Here is a 16618-nt window from a genome sequence, read left to right as displayed (position 1 = left end):
TACAGAAAATAATAAATAATGGAGCATCCATAATTTCCCACAAGAAAGAATATAAAGATCATCATATTCTTCTAAAATCAGCATCTCAGAGAAAAAGATGTAAATGTGGATGTATGGCAATTCCGTATCCAAATGAACGAAGTTGATCTCAGGACAATTATCACGAAGGAAGAAACAAGAAGAGATCTTGTCGATAGAAGAACGCAGACCGCGTCCGTTCTCCAGGTGACCAAGGTGTGCAAAGCGTGAACAACGTGTGCAACGTGAGGCTAGGAGAAAGATAGAAAATGGACCAAGCGAGCAGGAAGTGGGGACCTGGATTAAAAGCAAACGAGGGCAACGTCTCGGCGACAGAGCCATCTCAGACCTTGAAGAGTGGAGGTCGAGAACGAGTCGACGTGTTCTCCGGTTCATTGGTCGTTCGGTGCTTTTCTAACGGATTTCCGTTGCAACTGGACGATTCTTCGTGTTGGCGTAATCGAAAGTCGCCAAAGGACAAAGGAGCTGTTTGACGGTCAGTGCCGCGTTATGTGACTTCTTTTGAGCTTTACAATGCATTTTTCTCTCGATGAACGATTTTATACTGCAAAGATCGCTTCGAGTCGATCATGACAAATTCATCAGATTGCATAGCTTTTAATACGTGTTAGTATAAAGTTTTTGTCCACAAAATATTTTATAAGGTAGACCTTGTGTTAAATAATTTATTATTGGCACAAAATGGTTTAATAAGGTTAAATAATAATGAAGTAACAAGTGTTTACATCATTACAAGAAAGTGCAGAAGACTGTAATTATGAAAGATAAGAAATTAGATAATTAGAAAGGTAATTGTGAAATATATTATTCTGACGTTTGATAAACTGCAACAATGTAACTATTACACAGCATGTTTGCAAGAGAATTAATCTTTTCAGAAATCTTGAAGAATAATTACTTTATTTTTATCAGATTTAATTACCTTAATTTTAGCTACTCAACAAAATTGTTTATCCTTCAGTATAAAGTGGATGACTGGCATAAGTAAACTTGAGTGTCATCCAAATGGCGGTCAACGTCTTTTCAAAAAATGGGTTACATCTCGCCTTAATAGTCTGTTAAAATTGACACTCCAATAATAATAAAAAGAAAATCTCTTTGAATACTTTGAAAATTTTGGAGCAGCCTGTACAGTGACCCGAGAAGTGGCCGTTCACCTCCCGAAACGTGAACAGGTTACGAAAGTGCAAGTGTACACTTTCGTCCATTTCAGATGGCGCCGAGAGGAGCGATCTTCCTGCTGCTGGTCACCTTGACCTTCAGCGGAAGCCAGTGCAGCACCAGGTTCTTCGTGAAGATGAGAACGAACTCTTCGGATTCATTCAAAACCAGGGCAGACAACTCCAGAGTACTCGAGCAGCCTATCGCCACAACGAGTCCTCTGCAAGATGAGACGAGAAGTCATTTCGAAAACGATGCTCAGAGAATGATGAAAGAGTTTCCGAGAATGGAGGAAGAGTCCAGGAACACGTTCGAGACCTCCACGTTCAATCCTGATGTGCTGAATAAATTCTTGGAGGAGTATGCGAACAAGATCAAGGGCAGCACCGAGAAGTATCAGAAACATCCGTTCAGGATCATCAAACCTTCGGAGGCCATTGGCCTGGAGGTGGATGTTCAAACTACTCGTCCGAGTAGCACTACATATGCGCAGGGGGATAAAATTGAAGAGGATACTACTAATGCTACTTTGTCTGAAGAAGAGGTGAGATTTCTTAGGATATTAGGATTAAAGGCTACTTGGTAGAACTAATGGACTACCTGGTTGAGTTAGAACTACTTGGTAGAATTCTAGGTACATCTTATTTATTTCAGATAAGCGATACTTTAAACGACACCCTGAAGAGGAACAAATATTACGGAGCAAATTCGTACGAGGACAGAAATGGCTGGGTTACGTTAGAGGCAATTCCATGGTCCAAGAGCAAGATTTCAAAATGGCAGGCGACTCCCAGTACACAACAACCTTGGCCGGAAGTGAAACCATGGGAGAAACCGAGTATGGCGAAACCGTGGGCTTCGGATTACTCTGTCAGACCGATCTACGAAAACAATAAACCATGGTACGCATGTAGAATGAGCATAGAAATCTAGGTGTATTATTTAACACCCTAATATCTCCAAACCTTCATTATCATTAAAACCACATAACTACAGGTACGACAAGCCAAAACCGAACTGGCCAGAGAATAACGAGAAGCCCTGGCAGAAGCCTACACCTCGGCCATCGTATTATCCAGAGAAGCCTGATGAGAATCAGGCTCAAAAATGGCCGCCAGAGAGGCCATCATGGAACAAGTACACGGACCGTCCCAACAGCGACATAATCACCGACAACCGTCCAGCTAATTTCCCCAGCAATTGGAACAGACCCCAAACAGCGAAACCAGGTTATCAGTACCTCGACAGATACCCTGACAAGAACCAAGCAGAAGAGAACAAGAACGACTGGCACGATTTCCCTACAAGATACGACGACCGTCTACGACCCACCACAGAGAGGCCAGGATTCTCTCAGTATCAGTACGTGAACAATCATCCTCAGAGTTATCCTGGGAACAGCGACGGTCAGTGGGTGCTTTTATCCACGAACAGAGGTTACTCGAAGTCTAGGCAGAGGTCGATGAAGATCGATACTACCAATCCGATACAGAATGGCAGCAGGGTCGTACGAGTAAAGGGAGAGGAGCCTGATCCTGCGATCACCGTGATGACCTCAAAGAGACAGGTTAGGCTAGATGATCAAAGAAGTTGAAGTTCATTGTAGTTTCTATGGATTTTTAGTCGGGTAGGATTTTAGTTGTCCAATTATCTCGTAGATGAATGTTACGTAATTTGATAATAGTGATGTAACTGATGTAGAGAGGGATGTTGCGTAAGGGAATTACAGCACGTGCAAAAAAAAATTCTAGCGAACAAATCTTGTTATTCTGTTGCATTTGGTTTTGAAAAAATCTCTGGAGAGACTTGTCTGAGACTATTTTCCTTAGTAATAATTAATCCTTAGTAATATCGTGGGGATTAATTATGCCTAGAAGACCCAGTGCCTTGATGAAATATCGTTTCCCTAGGTCAGATTGACGGTGTTACCGTCAATCAACGGCACGAACACGACGACATCGCACGGCGGTCTTCTGGAAGTCGAGAAAACCTTCAAGAGCGTGGATCAGAGTCAAAAGGAGTACGAGATGAAGAAGCAAACTCTGCCGGTGATCCTGAAGAAGCGACCCATCAGAAACACTCTGGGAAATCAAGCGTCTAATTCTGCTGTCTTGGCTGCCGTTAGCGCAGGTTAATTTTACTTTTCCATATTTTTTTTTTAAGATTTTAGAAAGTGTCAAGTAGGAAGATTGATATTGAGGATTTGTATTAATTCTTTCAGGAATATTACCGGCAACTATGGCGATGATGATTCCAATGATTCTCGGCCGTCGAAAGAGGGGTTTACAAGCTTCCCAATCAAGATTACTCAATTATGATGATTCAGTAATGAATATTCATGGTCCCACGAGTCAAGCCCACGATACCAGGCTAAGATAGAGAAATTAATGTGGAAAGAGAAAGTCTTCGATAATTCGTGAGAATATGGTGAAAAATAGAAAAATGAAGGTGAATGATCGAAGAGAATTTAGAAACTTGAAGCTTCGTACAGTGAATGTTAATTGAAGTTGAAGAACACTTTAGGTATAGTAATATTTTATCTTTAGATACTTTGAGCAATGAACCAAAATTCAAGAAGAAATATTATGCAGATAAATTTATTATGATAGATATCAAGATTATAGTTTAATTATTCTGTGCTTGGGAAACACATTTTCACAGACTGCAAATTAGCAAGACAATGCCATCTTTTTCACTGTCACTAATTGACAACAGAATCGCTTAAATAATTTAACAAATTTCAGTTTGCAAATATGAAATGTTCATTGCTCTTTGTTTATAGTAAACTTAGAGATGTTATATAATTAACAGAGACAAGTATGACACTTATTTATAATTAGTAGTAATTTACATTCTATTGAACAGACGTCTTCCTATAGGGAATAGAGAAAATATTGTTTAATTTTGATCATGCATATATTTACATATATGTCAGGGTACTATGTTGACAACCTATTTATTTATTTATTTATACGTTTATTTATAATATACTTTACATTTCGTTCGCTTAAATACTTAAATAAAAGCATAAGTATCAACGAAGGATATTCAAAGGAGTTACGTCGACGAGTAAAATAAAACTTTTCGCTGGAAGTCTTTTCAAAACCCTCTTCCCATTTTTATCCTGGTTAAAAAATTATTTTATAACGAAATAATTTTTTATGAACCAAAATTTTATCTGTCCAACATGTTGAGGTTAACTGTTCAAAAAATATGAAGAGAGTTTTTTAATCCGAGTATTATAATTGTTAATGAGTCTGTACCTTAAGCTAAAATATCTTCGTTATTTTTATAAGAAAGAAATCCTTGCTATTAGGAAACAAATTTACATCGAAGAAAATTTAAAATAAATAATTCTAAAATTCCTAATAATTCTCAAATAACATCATCTTTTCTTCGAGAAAACATTGCAAGATGTGTACAATCCAATATGCATCCTAATCAAGATTTTCTTCACCAAAAACAAGGAAGATATTTCAGGTGTCCAGACTCTCACAAAGTCTTCAACGCGCAAAGACCTATCCTTCGAGAATTCTTGAAAGACGCGAAGATATTTCAGCATCTGTCAAGAAGCGACGGAGCAATCGTCGCATCAGTCCATTATAACAATCTCTGAAGAGACTCTTCACTCGTCCCCGTTGATCCTCTTCTGCACCTGGCCCAAATATCTGGCGAAGCTCTCGCTGGCGTGTTTGAGAAGCGTCAAACCGAGTCTGAACTTTATCTCAGCGATCTTCTTCACGAAGTTGAAGATAGTGAAACCGTTCTGCTCGTCCGGCTTGTTCGTGGTCGAATCAGTCTCCGTGCTGCTCTGCTCGGTTGTTTTGGGACTCGTCATTGTATCATCAGCGATTTCTGTCGTCGACGAAGTAGAGGGCTCTGTGACTTTAGCTGTTGAAGCAGTAGTATCTACATTCACCGTCGTACTAGTTTTCGTAGCCTCACTCTTCGTGGTGGACTCTTCTTCATTCTGTCTCTTCTTTTGATTCCCGAAGTCTGGATGCCCACTCTTCTTCTTACTAAGTTCGTCCTCTTCGGGCAACGCAGAGTCAATGATGTTGAGGATCTCGTTACTCAGATCTTCCTTCTCCTCCTCTTCAAGTTCCCTCTTCGAAGGAATCACTTGAATCACAGAATCCCTTTTCCTTCTGGAATGCTCAACCTTCAAAGATCTTGGTCCATGCTCCACAGCTACCGCAGTGGGCGTGATCTCCACTTCTTCGTACGTCTCTTCAGGCCTGGCTGTCTGAACCTGCCCATAATTCTGGACAGGGTTCACAGGGAAGTTGAAGTTCTGCGTTAAGTCATGCTCGAACATCTGACTGCTTTCGGTAGGCTCGTAGCTGTTGGCCAACTGACCTGGCGTAGGTGACACGGGTTTGTCGTTGTAGGGTGGGTACTCTTTGGGGACACTTCCCACAACGAACTGCCGATTCGCCGGGTCGGATTGTCCCCCCACATACTCCGGTTTAGATCTGTCATAGTATATCGGAGTACTCTGCGGTTCGGGGTACCTGTAATCCGTGTTCCTATACTTCAAGATCGACGCAGTGTTCTCAGGTCGGTAAATAGGAGAACCAGAAGGGTGTCTCTGATCAGTCTTCTTGGTCTGAGTTTCATATCCGTCATACTGCTGGTACCGATAGTAATTATCGTAGTCCTTAGAGCCAGGGTACTTGTTGTCTTCTGGAGTCATACCCTGAAGAACCTTAGCCAGAACCTCCTCCTCGCTCTGTCCATAATTTCCTCCGTACTCGTCAAAATTGTACTTGTACTTCGGCTCAACCTCGTAATTCCTTCTAGCTATGGTTCCCCCGAACGGATACAGGAAGTACGAGGCCAGACCTAACCCTAGTCCAACCAGGGACATCACACCGAAGCTAGGCATCACTTCACGGCTTAAGAAGTTGTAGATCTGCATGCCGAATGGTGGTGAGGGAGGTTTCTTCTTGGTCTTGGTGGAGTTGGTAGCCACCTTGGTCTCGGGAACGATCTTCGACTCCTGTATTCCGTTCTCGACGATCGGGTCTTCCACTATCAACTCGCTCTCCGTCGACGTTGTCGAAACCGTGGTCGTAGAAGTAGCTGCAGTAGCCGGTTTTCGTCGTCTGACCTTGTTCTTCTTCCTCTTCGAGCTGTTCCTGGGTCTCTTGGTGGTGGACGTAGTAGTCGTGGCAGGTGTAACACTCTCGCTGCTGGTATTGATCTTCGTCAGCTCAGGGTTAAAATCAAACTTCATTAGATCTATCCTACTAGCGTCCAAACTATCGGTATCGTTCTTCACTTCATCCTTCACGTTCTGAACCTTCTCTACCGCCGGTGCGTTAACTTTGGGCTCCTCGATCTTCGACTCGTTCACCGGCTTCTTCAGCTGCACCTTCAGCACGTTGCTGACCTTCGAGCCAACCTTAGGCTTCATCGTCACCTCGACGAGCTCCACGCTGGGTGAAGCCGTCTTCGAGGTGGTGGTCACATCGAGGCTCGTCGTGGAGGACACCGAAGGCGACGTGGTGGTCTTTTGGTCCATCAGGACCGAGGCTTTGATCTTCGTGACGAACATGGGCTTCTCGGTGCTCTCCACTTTGGTCTTCGGGATGGTGATCATCTGTATGGGCCTGAACGTCACCTTCTCAACCTTCGCAGTCGATGAGTTGTCGTTTTTCATGTCCGGCTTAATGGTGGTCCTTCTGTTCGCGGGTTTGGGTCTGGCCTGCTGATTTGGCCTGGACGTCTTCGAACCCGCAGGTTTCGATAATACGGTGGTCTTCATGGTAGCGATCTTGGGTTTGGGTGTCGTTCTCACGTGCTGAATCTTCTTCGTGGTGGTGGTGCCAGCTTCTTTGCTTTCCGGAATGCTCGTTGTAGTTTGAGGCATCTTGGTGGTGCTCTGAAGAGGTTCCTCTTTGTGAACCTTTTCTGTCGTTTTCTTCGTGGTCGAGATGGTCTTCGTGGATGCTTCTTCGACGACTGTGACGGTGGTAACAGGTATCGTGAACTTCTCAGTAACTCTTTCGGTGGTCTCCACCTTCTCCATCAGGGTTGTTGGCTTCTCGACTCGTATTTCGTTCTCGAACGGCTGCTTCTTTTTGTCCACCTCTGTCGACTTCACAGTGGTCGACGGAGGATTCAGCAGGATCCACGTCGAAATTCCGCCGGTGGTCGTTGGGTGGGTCTTGTACGCAGACATGAGACGCGTCGAACTCATCTCTCGTTCGAGCTCCTCCTCCGTCATGGCCATCGCTTGACCTGGATGACCCGACTCGAAGTAGCTGAACTTCGAGTTGATGGGTCTGCCAAAACCTATGGTCATGGACTGCACATTACTGGGTGGTATCTCTTCGACCGGTCTGTCGCTCTTGTTAGACGGTTTCGGAGTGTTAGGTTTCTTGATGACGTTGTCGAGCACTTTGGCGGGCTCTTCAGGGTTCGTCACGTTGAGCAACTGAGTGGCGACTGTTCTCAAGGACTGATCTATCTTCTGCAGGTCCTTCAGGTGACGCTGCGTACCGTTGAGTTGCGAACTGAAAGAAGATCCGTCATTTTAGTTGGTGTGGAACTTAGGAACATGTTTGATTGACATCAAGATTTAGGTTAGGATTGGTCCTTACCTTTATGTCAACTTGGAAGTTTGAAAATTTGTTCGATTATTTTAATTAGGACATTGGGATAGGATATATGGGGACAAATCTATTCTACTATGACAATAAACTAATACAATAATAAAAAATAAGAATACAAATTTGTTCGTTTGAATGGTTTATTTCAAGTACAATCATCGATTGGCACAAGCGCTATCAATGCCCTAAAACTAACTTAAAATTCATGCGTTGATAGTTTAACTTATAAGTTGATTTTATAATAACTATAAGGTATAAATATTGTTACAATGTGAGTTCGTAATACTGTTCATACTTACTTAGTATTAAAGCTACTATTGGCGAGGTTAAACTTTATCTTCTAGAAATTAGATTATTTGTCTACTATTTATCCCCTTACCTTTCGCGTTAATAAGATGAATAAAATCTTACAATTCGACTGCTTCGAGACATTACACATCTACGTCTAATAACAATATGGAAAATATTGCTGTTAGAAAATATATATACAGGGTGGTTCAATAATATGTCACATTTTCTATAATATAAATCTTCCCACCAAGCCCTGAAGAGTTAAATACAACATAGTGCACTACCTCTTCAATTCTTATTAAATGTCACTTAATTCGTCAAATAACCCTGTAACTCCACGTATCAGCCCCTCAACTTGTACTTTTCCAAAATTCCAAGAATCCAAGAAGAAGTCAAACATCCTACTTTCATCTCTTCCTCTTCTTCCTCTTACTCTTCCACTCGTTCAACCCTCCATACTTATGCATCGACTGTTTGACCACCTCTTCAAGGTTCGACCACAAGTTATCCACAACATCGTTATTGGCTCTGAAGCCGAACGAGCTGGGAAACAACCAGGGATAAAGAAACGTGGCTATACCAAGAACTCCAGCGGCCATAGCAGTGAAGGGTGCGGCTGCTATGCTGAAGAATCCATAATGCAAAGGATTAATGAACGTGAAGTACGTGAAAACGGAAGCTATGGACTCCATGATGCCACCAGGGGTCAAATCGTAATCGTCATCGTCGTCGTCGTCGGACAAAGACGTCGACGGCAAGGACGCCGAGGACAACGTCGGCGAAGAGGATGGAGAAGCGCTAGGACTCGGATCAGGAACACCCGTGTCCGTTGCTGGTCTCACTAAAGTGTTCGAACCTGAAGAACTTCCTGTCTGACCGGTTTCCGAGTCACCAACCGAACCTGCACTATCCTCTAAAGCTTCGTTCGCTGCACTTGGACTTGAAATACTGATATGAGTGTCCTGTACAACCTCCACTTGCTGGGGAACTTGTGTATCTTTCGGAGGATTGTAATCGTTCTGGGGCAAATAAGAAGCAGGTCGATAATTAGACCCAGTGTCTTCATAAGTTTGGTCAGCCAAAGGCGAGGAAGTAGTTTGGTAGGTGTTAGTATTGAACACTTGAGAGTTGATGATGATATTCAGGTCTGTGCAACCTTCTTTACTCTGAATGGTGTTGTTGATTCTTGTGTAGGAGTTGATGAGGATTGTGGGACACTTGTGGTCATAAGTCACCATGGGAGTCTGGGGTTTTTCTTCGGGGACCTTGTTTTCGTCGTATGACGTGAAACCTATGTGGACATTTGGACCTGGCTTTGAGGTTGAAGTAGCGGCGTCAGACCCTGAAGGTTTGGTAGCATTTGAAGGTCTAGAACTTGAAGGTTTGTTGGAACTAGAAGGTCTGTTAGAACTTGAAGGTCTGTTAGAACCTGAAGGTCTGTTGGAACTTGAAGGTCTATTAGAACTTGAAGGTCTGTTGGAACTTGAAGGTCTGTTGGAACTTGAAGGTCTGTTAGAGCCTGAGGAAGGTTTACCAAAGGAAGGTTTGTTACCTGAAGGTCTCCCAGGGCCTGAAGGTCTATTAGAACCCAAAGCTCCTCCTGACCCTAAAGGTTTATCAGAGCTTACAGGTCTACCAGACCCATCAGGCACTTTAGTCCTATTAATCTTCCCCGAATCCATATTAATCAAATGCACCACGGTGTTCTGTGACACCTGGGTCTGAGGATTGTGAACAGTCTTATTCTTCAACAGCATCCAGCTCGGAGCCTCCGTGGTGTCAGGACGTAAATAAACGGGATAAAGGTATCCAGGATCAAACGTTTGAACATTTTGAGGTTTGGCAGGTCTGTTAGGTTCAAGATTCTGATAAACAGGATCAAATGCAACGCTGATAGGACCGTTACTTTGATCACTCTCGATGATATGGCTACCATTGGTCATGAACGCAGGGATCTTTAGCCAGTGAACGATTTCCTGAAGACTGGGTTTCGAGACCGGCACGAAAGAGGAGTTCTTTTTCCAGACAGGTCTCTCCACCATCTCTTCAGCCTTCAGATCATCGTCCAAAGAAGTGTACGTGTCGTAATAGTGGAAGTCTTCGGCGTTCTCGATGGCTCCATTAGGCCAGTTCTTCAGGTTCGGATCGTTCTTGTTTTGGGGTCTTTTCGATACCGGTCTACGTTTCGTTTTGTTCTTCGAGATCCAGCGACGGTTAGAATCGGTGGGTGGGCTTTGAGGTACGGTTAAATCGTCAGTATTTTTGGCATTCCCGTGAGTCAGTGCGCTGGTGATCTTTTTGATGGCCGCGACGTGATCGAACTGAGTTGTCGACTCGACCTTGAAGTTTCTGTCGAAATCGGTCGAAAATTCTGGCTTCTCCGACAGTTCTGAATTGTGGACCAAGGATACGCTGGACCCTGAATTATTCACAATCTCGCTCGTCCTCGTCTTGTCATTCGAATTACGGAAATCTCTCGAGGAAATTGTCATGGTCGATGGTCCACCTAATTTAACGACTCTCGACGAAGGAACTCTAGTCGCGTTTGAATTCAATTTCGAGTCTATCAGACTCTTATTAGAAGAGGGTGTACTCTTGATTCTTGGAATTTTGTGAAATACATTTCTAGACCTATTGTTCACAATTATTTGTTCGTTCAGAATAGAACGCTGAAGGGGAATTTCAATGGGCTCTCTCGATCTTACTTTATCGACAACACGTGGATTATTTATTCTACCGAGAGAAAATGGCGGATGTTTAGATCTTTGCGAATTCCGAAAATTCGAGACCCTTGGTATACTAGTTTTGATCGGGTTATTACGATTGGTAAGGGGATTGATAGCAGAGCGGTAATTAGTGTATGGAAATTTACTACTTCCGGAATTCCACGTATACCTGCTATCTTCTGGAATGTTTTGGATGCTGGAGGATCGAGGTCGCCATTCCTCCATGCTTGATTTTGTTCGATGAAGCTGAATGGACTCTTCTGGAACAAATTAACATATTCATCAATATGTATTAAACAGTTCATAAATGATTAATGTCTGTTACGATATATTGCGCAATTAACGTCGTGTATATCAAATGAATTAGTACGTAATTAATTTTAATTAATTTTGATTGAATCACTTCCTTGATACAGTAAATTAATTCATTCATTTCTGCTGAAACTGTTGAATTATTTTTATATAGAATCATTCTCACTGGTTATCATTAAATTTAATTAAGAGTTTGTTCGAAATGAGTGTAATTAAAATTATAATTATGATTGAGAAAGATTGGAAGAACGATTATGTAGAGACGTAAGGAACAGTAAATATTTGTAATGAAATTAATACAATTGATAAAATATTTAATTGCACTAATTGCGTTACGTTTATCGTTGCACTTATCAGAAAAATTTCATGAGGAACTTTTTCATTTTATTGCTCCGATTATAATTTCATAACAATTTGTTATCGATACAACGACAGATAATTTACTAAAACAAGGAATCTTAGAACAATAAAAGAAAGAAGTAACTTTCTCTTTATGAAACCAAATATTGCAACGTTAAATGTGGAGTCGATGCATACCAGGTCAGAAATTGATCGTTTAAGAAATTGGCGATGAAATTGTATGAAATGTTGCAACGTGCAATTTGCGTGCACTCTTTGTCAATGCTACGCAATGCATTTCTCGAACGTAAAATTTTATTGATCCAACATTATTTTCACGACAGGAAGCAATCTTCTTGATGCACGCAAGAGTTTTAAGTTTCAAGATTTAAAAATTTGGGAAATGTAACTAAATAATTTTTAATTTCTGTGAGGTATTCCATATCGATTGATCGAGAATTAGAAACAGGTCATCCCATTGACCGAAACTTTCACGGAAGCGAACAACGTTCTCATTAACTGATTTGCAACAAAATAAATACAGTGTCGTTGCGATGATTATTCCTCGATCAAGGCATCTAATTTTCAAGAGAAGGACCGCCCCTTCCTTTCCATTCTTTTTTCCCGATCATTTCCTCGATGAACGCATCCTACGACGTTCGCATTTGCTTCTTGAACGTTTATACTTGCAAAAAATTGCAAATCTTACCGGTTTTCTGTGGCCTGCCATCTCCTGAGCCTGACAGGAGCAGAACCACCACAACCTTCAACAACTTCATCCGCATTTTCCCACTGGAACAGAACAAAAACGATTAATTATTCTTAAAGAGAATATTATTCCTGCTTATGAAATTGTATGTACAGGGTGTCTCGTCTGAATCACTATTTAAAGAATAAAAATATTAAAAGAACAAAAATAATTAATTTGATGTTGATACTATTTCAATAAATATAAATTTTGACATCTCAGAAAATTATAATATTTTGTCAAGAAATGGTAGACTGTGAGATTATGTTTGGTTAATGAAGAATATTTTTTTCAAGCAAGACAAAAGTTCTCATAAGAGATAAGGGGTTAAACAATACTCCTCATATAAACGCAAATAATTTTTGATAGAAATTGAACAATAAATTTGAAAGCAGAATGTGTTCATAGATCAGCAAGCGCAAGATGAAAAAGTTATGGAGCAGAAAGAAAAGAAGCACGTTTCTCCTCGACCCAGTGATCCGAACCTGATCTCGATCGACGATTTAGATCGAGAATGGAATGACAGAGCAGTGAACCAGCAAACTGGTCTGCTATTTTGCGAAAAAAACGACCTTGACCTCCGGCCAAGGTGAAGCGAGTTCGCGAAAGAAGGTTGCGTAAAGACGACGTACGGAGGACGATATTAAAAATCTTCTCGTTTTCCAAAATGAAAAATTCTTTCACATTCTGAAGGATCAATAATGTTATACTCTATAAAATTTTTATACAGGAAGAGATTCTTTTATCGAAAACAGATTTGAATAAAAATTGACTGTAATAAAAACACGACCAACGTGTTAATGAATAGTGCACCCTAAAACAGTATGAAATTAACATATAACAGGAGATAAATCATGAAGGAATGACGCAATGAGCTTAGGTTGTTTTCAAGAGCAACACGCGACGAATATTTTATCGAGGATTTCCGTAGCCAAGGTCTTGATCGAGGTGATCGTTCGTATTCGATTCTCATAGACCGATTGTTCCTTCTGCGATGTCGGTCGAATCGATAATTGCTTTACGATCTTTTATGACGCGGAACGACTGTGGGGTCAAATATATGCGATTATATCAAATTTATTACTGCTATATCACCACGCGGTATAATTTCGGGCGTATAGCGGACATCGAAGCTCACTGACATTCCAATTTAATCGCCGTCAGTTTTTACACAACGCCGTAAAAGCATACTTTTTTACCGTTGCATTTTTCTTTTTCGGTCATATTGATGTCCAATAACGGTACCGTATGTATCGGTCTTTCCTTAGGTGCTCGTTTGCATACGCTTTGATATACTAACTATTTAACTACCGTTAAGGTATGTTTTATGTGTCGCTCATTCATTGGTAATCAATAAGTATCAACAGGGAAAATACTTCATTAATCAGTACTTTGTAACTGTGCTCATAACTGAAAGATGCAATTGGTACCTAATGATACCTGATTGACAATTTATAATCGATAGTTGTAACAGATATAAATTAGTGAACTTGTAAGTAATACGAAGATTGTTCCCACTGAAATCCAATTTATGCCATAAGTTTATCCACCATCTGAGACCACAACGTGAGATTATGACCCCGAGTATGTGTGTCTGCCTATCACAGTCAACATACCGTTACAGCATATTTAATATGTATTCCGAATAACGATAAACAAGGCCCGTTTCAACAATCGTTGATCACAATCATGTATGGCCCGTCACGCTGTCTTCTTCTGATGGACCGTCTTCAGCGTATCAAACTATCGTCGCGGTTTTTGGGCTATTGAATTTCTAGGTCGCCTTTGAGGTTCCTCGATCTTTTAATTCGTATTAGACAATGTGTTCCGTTAAATGGAGAACTTGGAGTAGGAAGAAAGATGGAGGTACAATTGGGAAGAAAGGATTCTTCAGTGTCTAAGGAACATTTGATGCTGAAAATTGGGAAGGAATTTTTTTCAAGATGTTTATACTTTGATAATTTTCTTTGGATATTTAATCGAAGAGTAGAGTAGGGCAGAAATATTTCTTTAGTATACGAGGAACTTCTGAATAGATACTGAAGACAGAGGACTCACGTCAGAAGACATGTTCTACTTCTACCAACACGTTCAGAGTATCATTAGAATTTTCTTTGGAAATTTTTTATTTGACCAACATAATTGGGAAGAAATATTTCTTCAACATCTGACTTCTCAATCCATCAGAAAGACCCAGAATGAACTTCCGTGAAATCTCCATAACCTCTCAACAATCAAATCCAGAAAACAAAATCCTACATGACAAATTTTAAGGAAGATTTCTTCGGACCAGAAAAAAACCTTCATGGAAGAGCCCAAAATCTTACCTGATCTTCAGACACGTTCTGGAAGCCGCATTAAATCACCAATCACACGCGATTACCGAAAAGAAGAAATAATAGCACTAAAGAAGAAAGAGCACTGAAAGAAGAAAACGAGCTAGAGTTCACAAGAAAAAATTCGCGAGGGTGTACACGATAAGAAGTTAAGGGAACCGAGTGTCGTGGTGGACGATCTTTCGACAATGGTGCACGGCTGACTGAATCCTCGAGGAGAAGGTTGGAGAAGGCTAGCCGCGTGCACGCAGCTGGCCACCGGGTAATCCACCAAGGTGGAGAGGCGCCTCCATGCACGAGTCATCGGGAACCCGTTACTCCGTTGCTTACGAACGAGATCCTGCTCGGGTTGAATAACCTTCGCCGCCATAATATGTGTATGCTAAAGCGTGTTCGTGACTACCTTGGCCGATCACCTCGGGAACTGGGTGAATCTGAACGTCCTGGGACACCTGGATGCCTGAGTGACGTAATCGTTTTGATAGAAAAATGCTGGCCGACATTCGGAAGCTTCGTTGCAGTACTTCCTGTGAACTTTGCTGAATTCCACAATTTTCTTAGTTAGAGTGCAAAATTCTATTCTATCTGGATCATTCCTAGGTTCCGACGTTCCAAAGTTGCGAATTGTCAAGGTACCCCAATGTCCTCAATTTCCTACACAACCAAATCTCAAGGTTCCAATCTTCCTAAGTTCTGAAATTCCAAAGTAGCCAAATATGTCCCCAATTCCCTATCAGACATCCACATGATCTTTGTCATACCAATCCATGGAAACAACTTAAATTATGCGCACAAGATATGAGAGTTACATGAACACGGATAACAGTATCCGAGATATTTAAATAGCGAATTAATTTACTTGACTATGGGAATTTCTCGATTCTCATATCAAACGTAGATAATTTCCGAAGAATCTGTAAATCGATTAATGATGTCTCCAAGAAATAGAAGACAGTGAGATAATAAGCGATACGAGATGATACTTCGAACGTTGATGCAATTTCACTTGGTACAAGGAGAAACTTGTTCTGAATGAGAGGCATTCAATCGAAACGAAACTGTCGCAGTAAGCGCGCGAACGTGGACTTCCGGTAGCAATGAAGACACAGACTGTCCTCGCCGTTCGATTACGATGCAAACATTCCATGTATTAATACTTTCAGGAAGCGGTGGATCAATTTTCTTTTATAGCATCGATGATATCACAAAGTACAAAAAGAAGTTAATGTATGTAGATAACGTAACATGCTTCCTGCGTTGGAGATAAAATAATTACAACAGGATTCAGGGATTAAATGCACCTGTTTAATGCGATTAGCGGTGTTGATGATTAGAAGAACATTTTAATCCGTGAAATACGGAAAAAGGGGAATTAGGAGAGTGATTAGTGGGACTGGAGAAGGAAGGAGATTTATGGTATAGTTGTGATGTTATTAGAAGGGGATGTGGATTAAATATTACGCATTCTACATAAATTATTAGTGTATTAACAAGGTCCTAACGAGGTATTAACAAGGTACTAACAAAGTACTAACAAGTACTAACAAAGTATTAACAAAGTATTAACAAAGTATTAACAAAGTGCTAACAAAGTACTAACAAAATTCCAACGAAATATTCCCAACTCTCTGCTGTTCCAAACCCACCCTACCCAAACCACTAATTAAAATTGCAATAACCATTCCCAAATAAAAAAGCAGAAACGTGGAGTCCCCGATTAAAACGACAATAGCAATCATATCCCAAATAAGAAAGAAGTACGGAAGTCGAGCGATAAATTCCAAGTACTATAATTAGAGGAACAAACGAAGAAACTAGTTCCAAGTAAAGAATAACGAGAAGGTTGGTAAGAAGAGAAGGACGTTAGACGTACATGGCGGACGGTGTATGCAAGGGTGAAAAAAGTCAATTCTCAGGGACCACCTCCCGGATGGTGTACGATATATGTATTATAATAGGAGAACGTGCTTACCGTCCCAGAATCGTGGGCAGCCATGGTTCTATGTAGGACATAGCGGCACTTCTTACCGCCATAGATACCTTTCCCAT

At 41.1% G+C, this 16618-nt stretch overlaps 3 protein-coding genes across 7 annotated transcripts; 1 reads left to right on the top strand and 2 right to left on the bottom strand.

Moving 5' to 3' along the window:
- The first annotated feature begins 338 nt into the window (after positions 1 to 338).
- On the top strand, positions 339 to 4247 carry LOC100879101 (uncharacterized). Of its 2 annotated transcripts, none has more exons than XM_012295423.2 (6): positions 339 to 514; positions 1253 to 1744; positions 1855 to 2102; positions 2197 to 2767; positions 3111 to 3330; positions 3422 to 4247. In XM_012295423.2, the coding sequence occupies exons 2-6, from the start codon at positions 1253 to 1255 to the stop codon at positions 3577 to 3579; spliced, it is 1689 nt and encodes a 562-aa protein (XP_012150813.1). In that variant the 5' UTR covers positions 339 to 514; the 3' UTR covers positions 3580 to 4247. The 2 variants fall into 2 exon arrangements, with proteins under 2 accessions (XP_012150813.1, XP_076395599.1); XM_076539484.1 differs by having other exon boundaries at positions 3116 to 3330; positions 3422 to 3561.
- LOC105661746 (uncharacterized) lies at positions 4156 to 16618 on the bottom strand. Of its 4 annotated transcripts, none has more exons than XM_076539475.1 (4): positions 16542 to 16618; positions 12195 to 12277; positions 11004 to 11094; positions 4156 to 7721 (listed from the first exon to the last, which is right to left on the bottom strand). In XM_076539475.1, exons 1-4 carry the CDS (start codon positions 16616 to 16618, stop codon positions 4826 to 4828), a joined length of 3147 nt encoding a protein of 1048 aa, XP_076395590.1. In that variant the 3' UTR covers positions 4156 to 4825. The 4 variants fall into 4 exon arrangements, with proteins under 4 accessions (XP_076395590.1, XP_076395591.1, XP_012150846.1 ...); XM_076539476.1 differs by having other exon boundaries at positions 11004 to 11091; XM_012295456.2 differs by lacking the exon at positions 16542 to 16618 and adding an exon at positions 14561 to 14828 and having other exon boundaries at positions 11004 to 11091.
- Positions 7731 to 10991, bottom strand: LOC143265750 (uncharacterized). The gene has a single exon (XM_076539482.1). The coding sequence runs from the start codon at positions 10598 to 10600 to the stop codon at positions 8516 to 8518; it is 2085 nt and encodes a 694-aa protein (XP_076395597.1). The 5' UTR covers positions 10601 to 10991; the 3' UTR covers positions 7731 to 8515.

This window comes from Megachile rotundata, chromosome 14 (genome assembly GCF_050947335.1).
Source record: "Megachile rotundata isolate GNS110a chromosome 14, iyMegRotu1, whole genome shotgun sequence".
Lineage (NCBI taxonomy): Eukaryota > Metazoa > Arthropoda > Insecta > Hymenoptera > Megachilidae > Megachile > Megachile rotundata.
The sequence above is the reverse complement of the archived record's forward strand: the minus strand, read 5'-3'. Positions and strand labels throughout refer to the sequence as shown.

What these genes read in the sequence shown, in the direction of transcription:
- LOC143265750 (XM_076539482.1), bottom strand. Translation starts at nt 10,600, where the DNA reads ATGACAATTTCCTCGAGAGATTTCCGTAATTCGAATGACAAGACGAGG.
- LOC100879101 (XM_012295423.2), top strand. Translation starts at nt 1,253, where the DNA reads ATGGCGCCGAGAGGAGCGATCTTCCTGCTGCTGGTCACCTTGACCTTC. An exon ending in CTACTTTGTCTGAAGAAGAG is followed by an intron (nt 1,745 to 1,854) that starts GTGAGATTTCTT and finishes TATTTATTTCAG; the next exon opens with ATAAGCGATACTTTAAACGA. An exon ending in TGATGACCTCAAAGAGACAG is followed by an intron (nt 2,768 to 3,110) that starts GTTAGGCTAGAT and finishes TCGTTTCCCTAG; the next exon opens with GTCAGATTGACGGTGTTACC.
- LOC105661746 (XM_076539475.1), bottom strand. Translation starts at nt 16,618, where the DNA reads ATGGGAAAGGTATCTATGGCGGTAAGAAGTGCCGCTATGTCCTACATA. An exon ending in CTGCCCACGATTCTGGGACG is followed by an intron (nt 12,278 to 16,541) that starts GTAAGCACGTTC and finishes GTTCTGTTCCAG; the next exon opens with TGGGAAAATGCGGATGAAGT. An exon ending in TGGCAGGCCACAGAAAACCG is followed by an intron (nt 11,095 to 12,194) that starts GTAAGATTTGCA and finishes AATTTGTTCCAG; the next exon opens with AAGAGTCCATTCAGCTTCAT.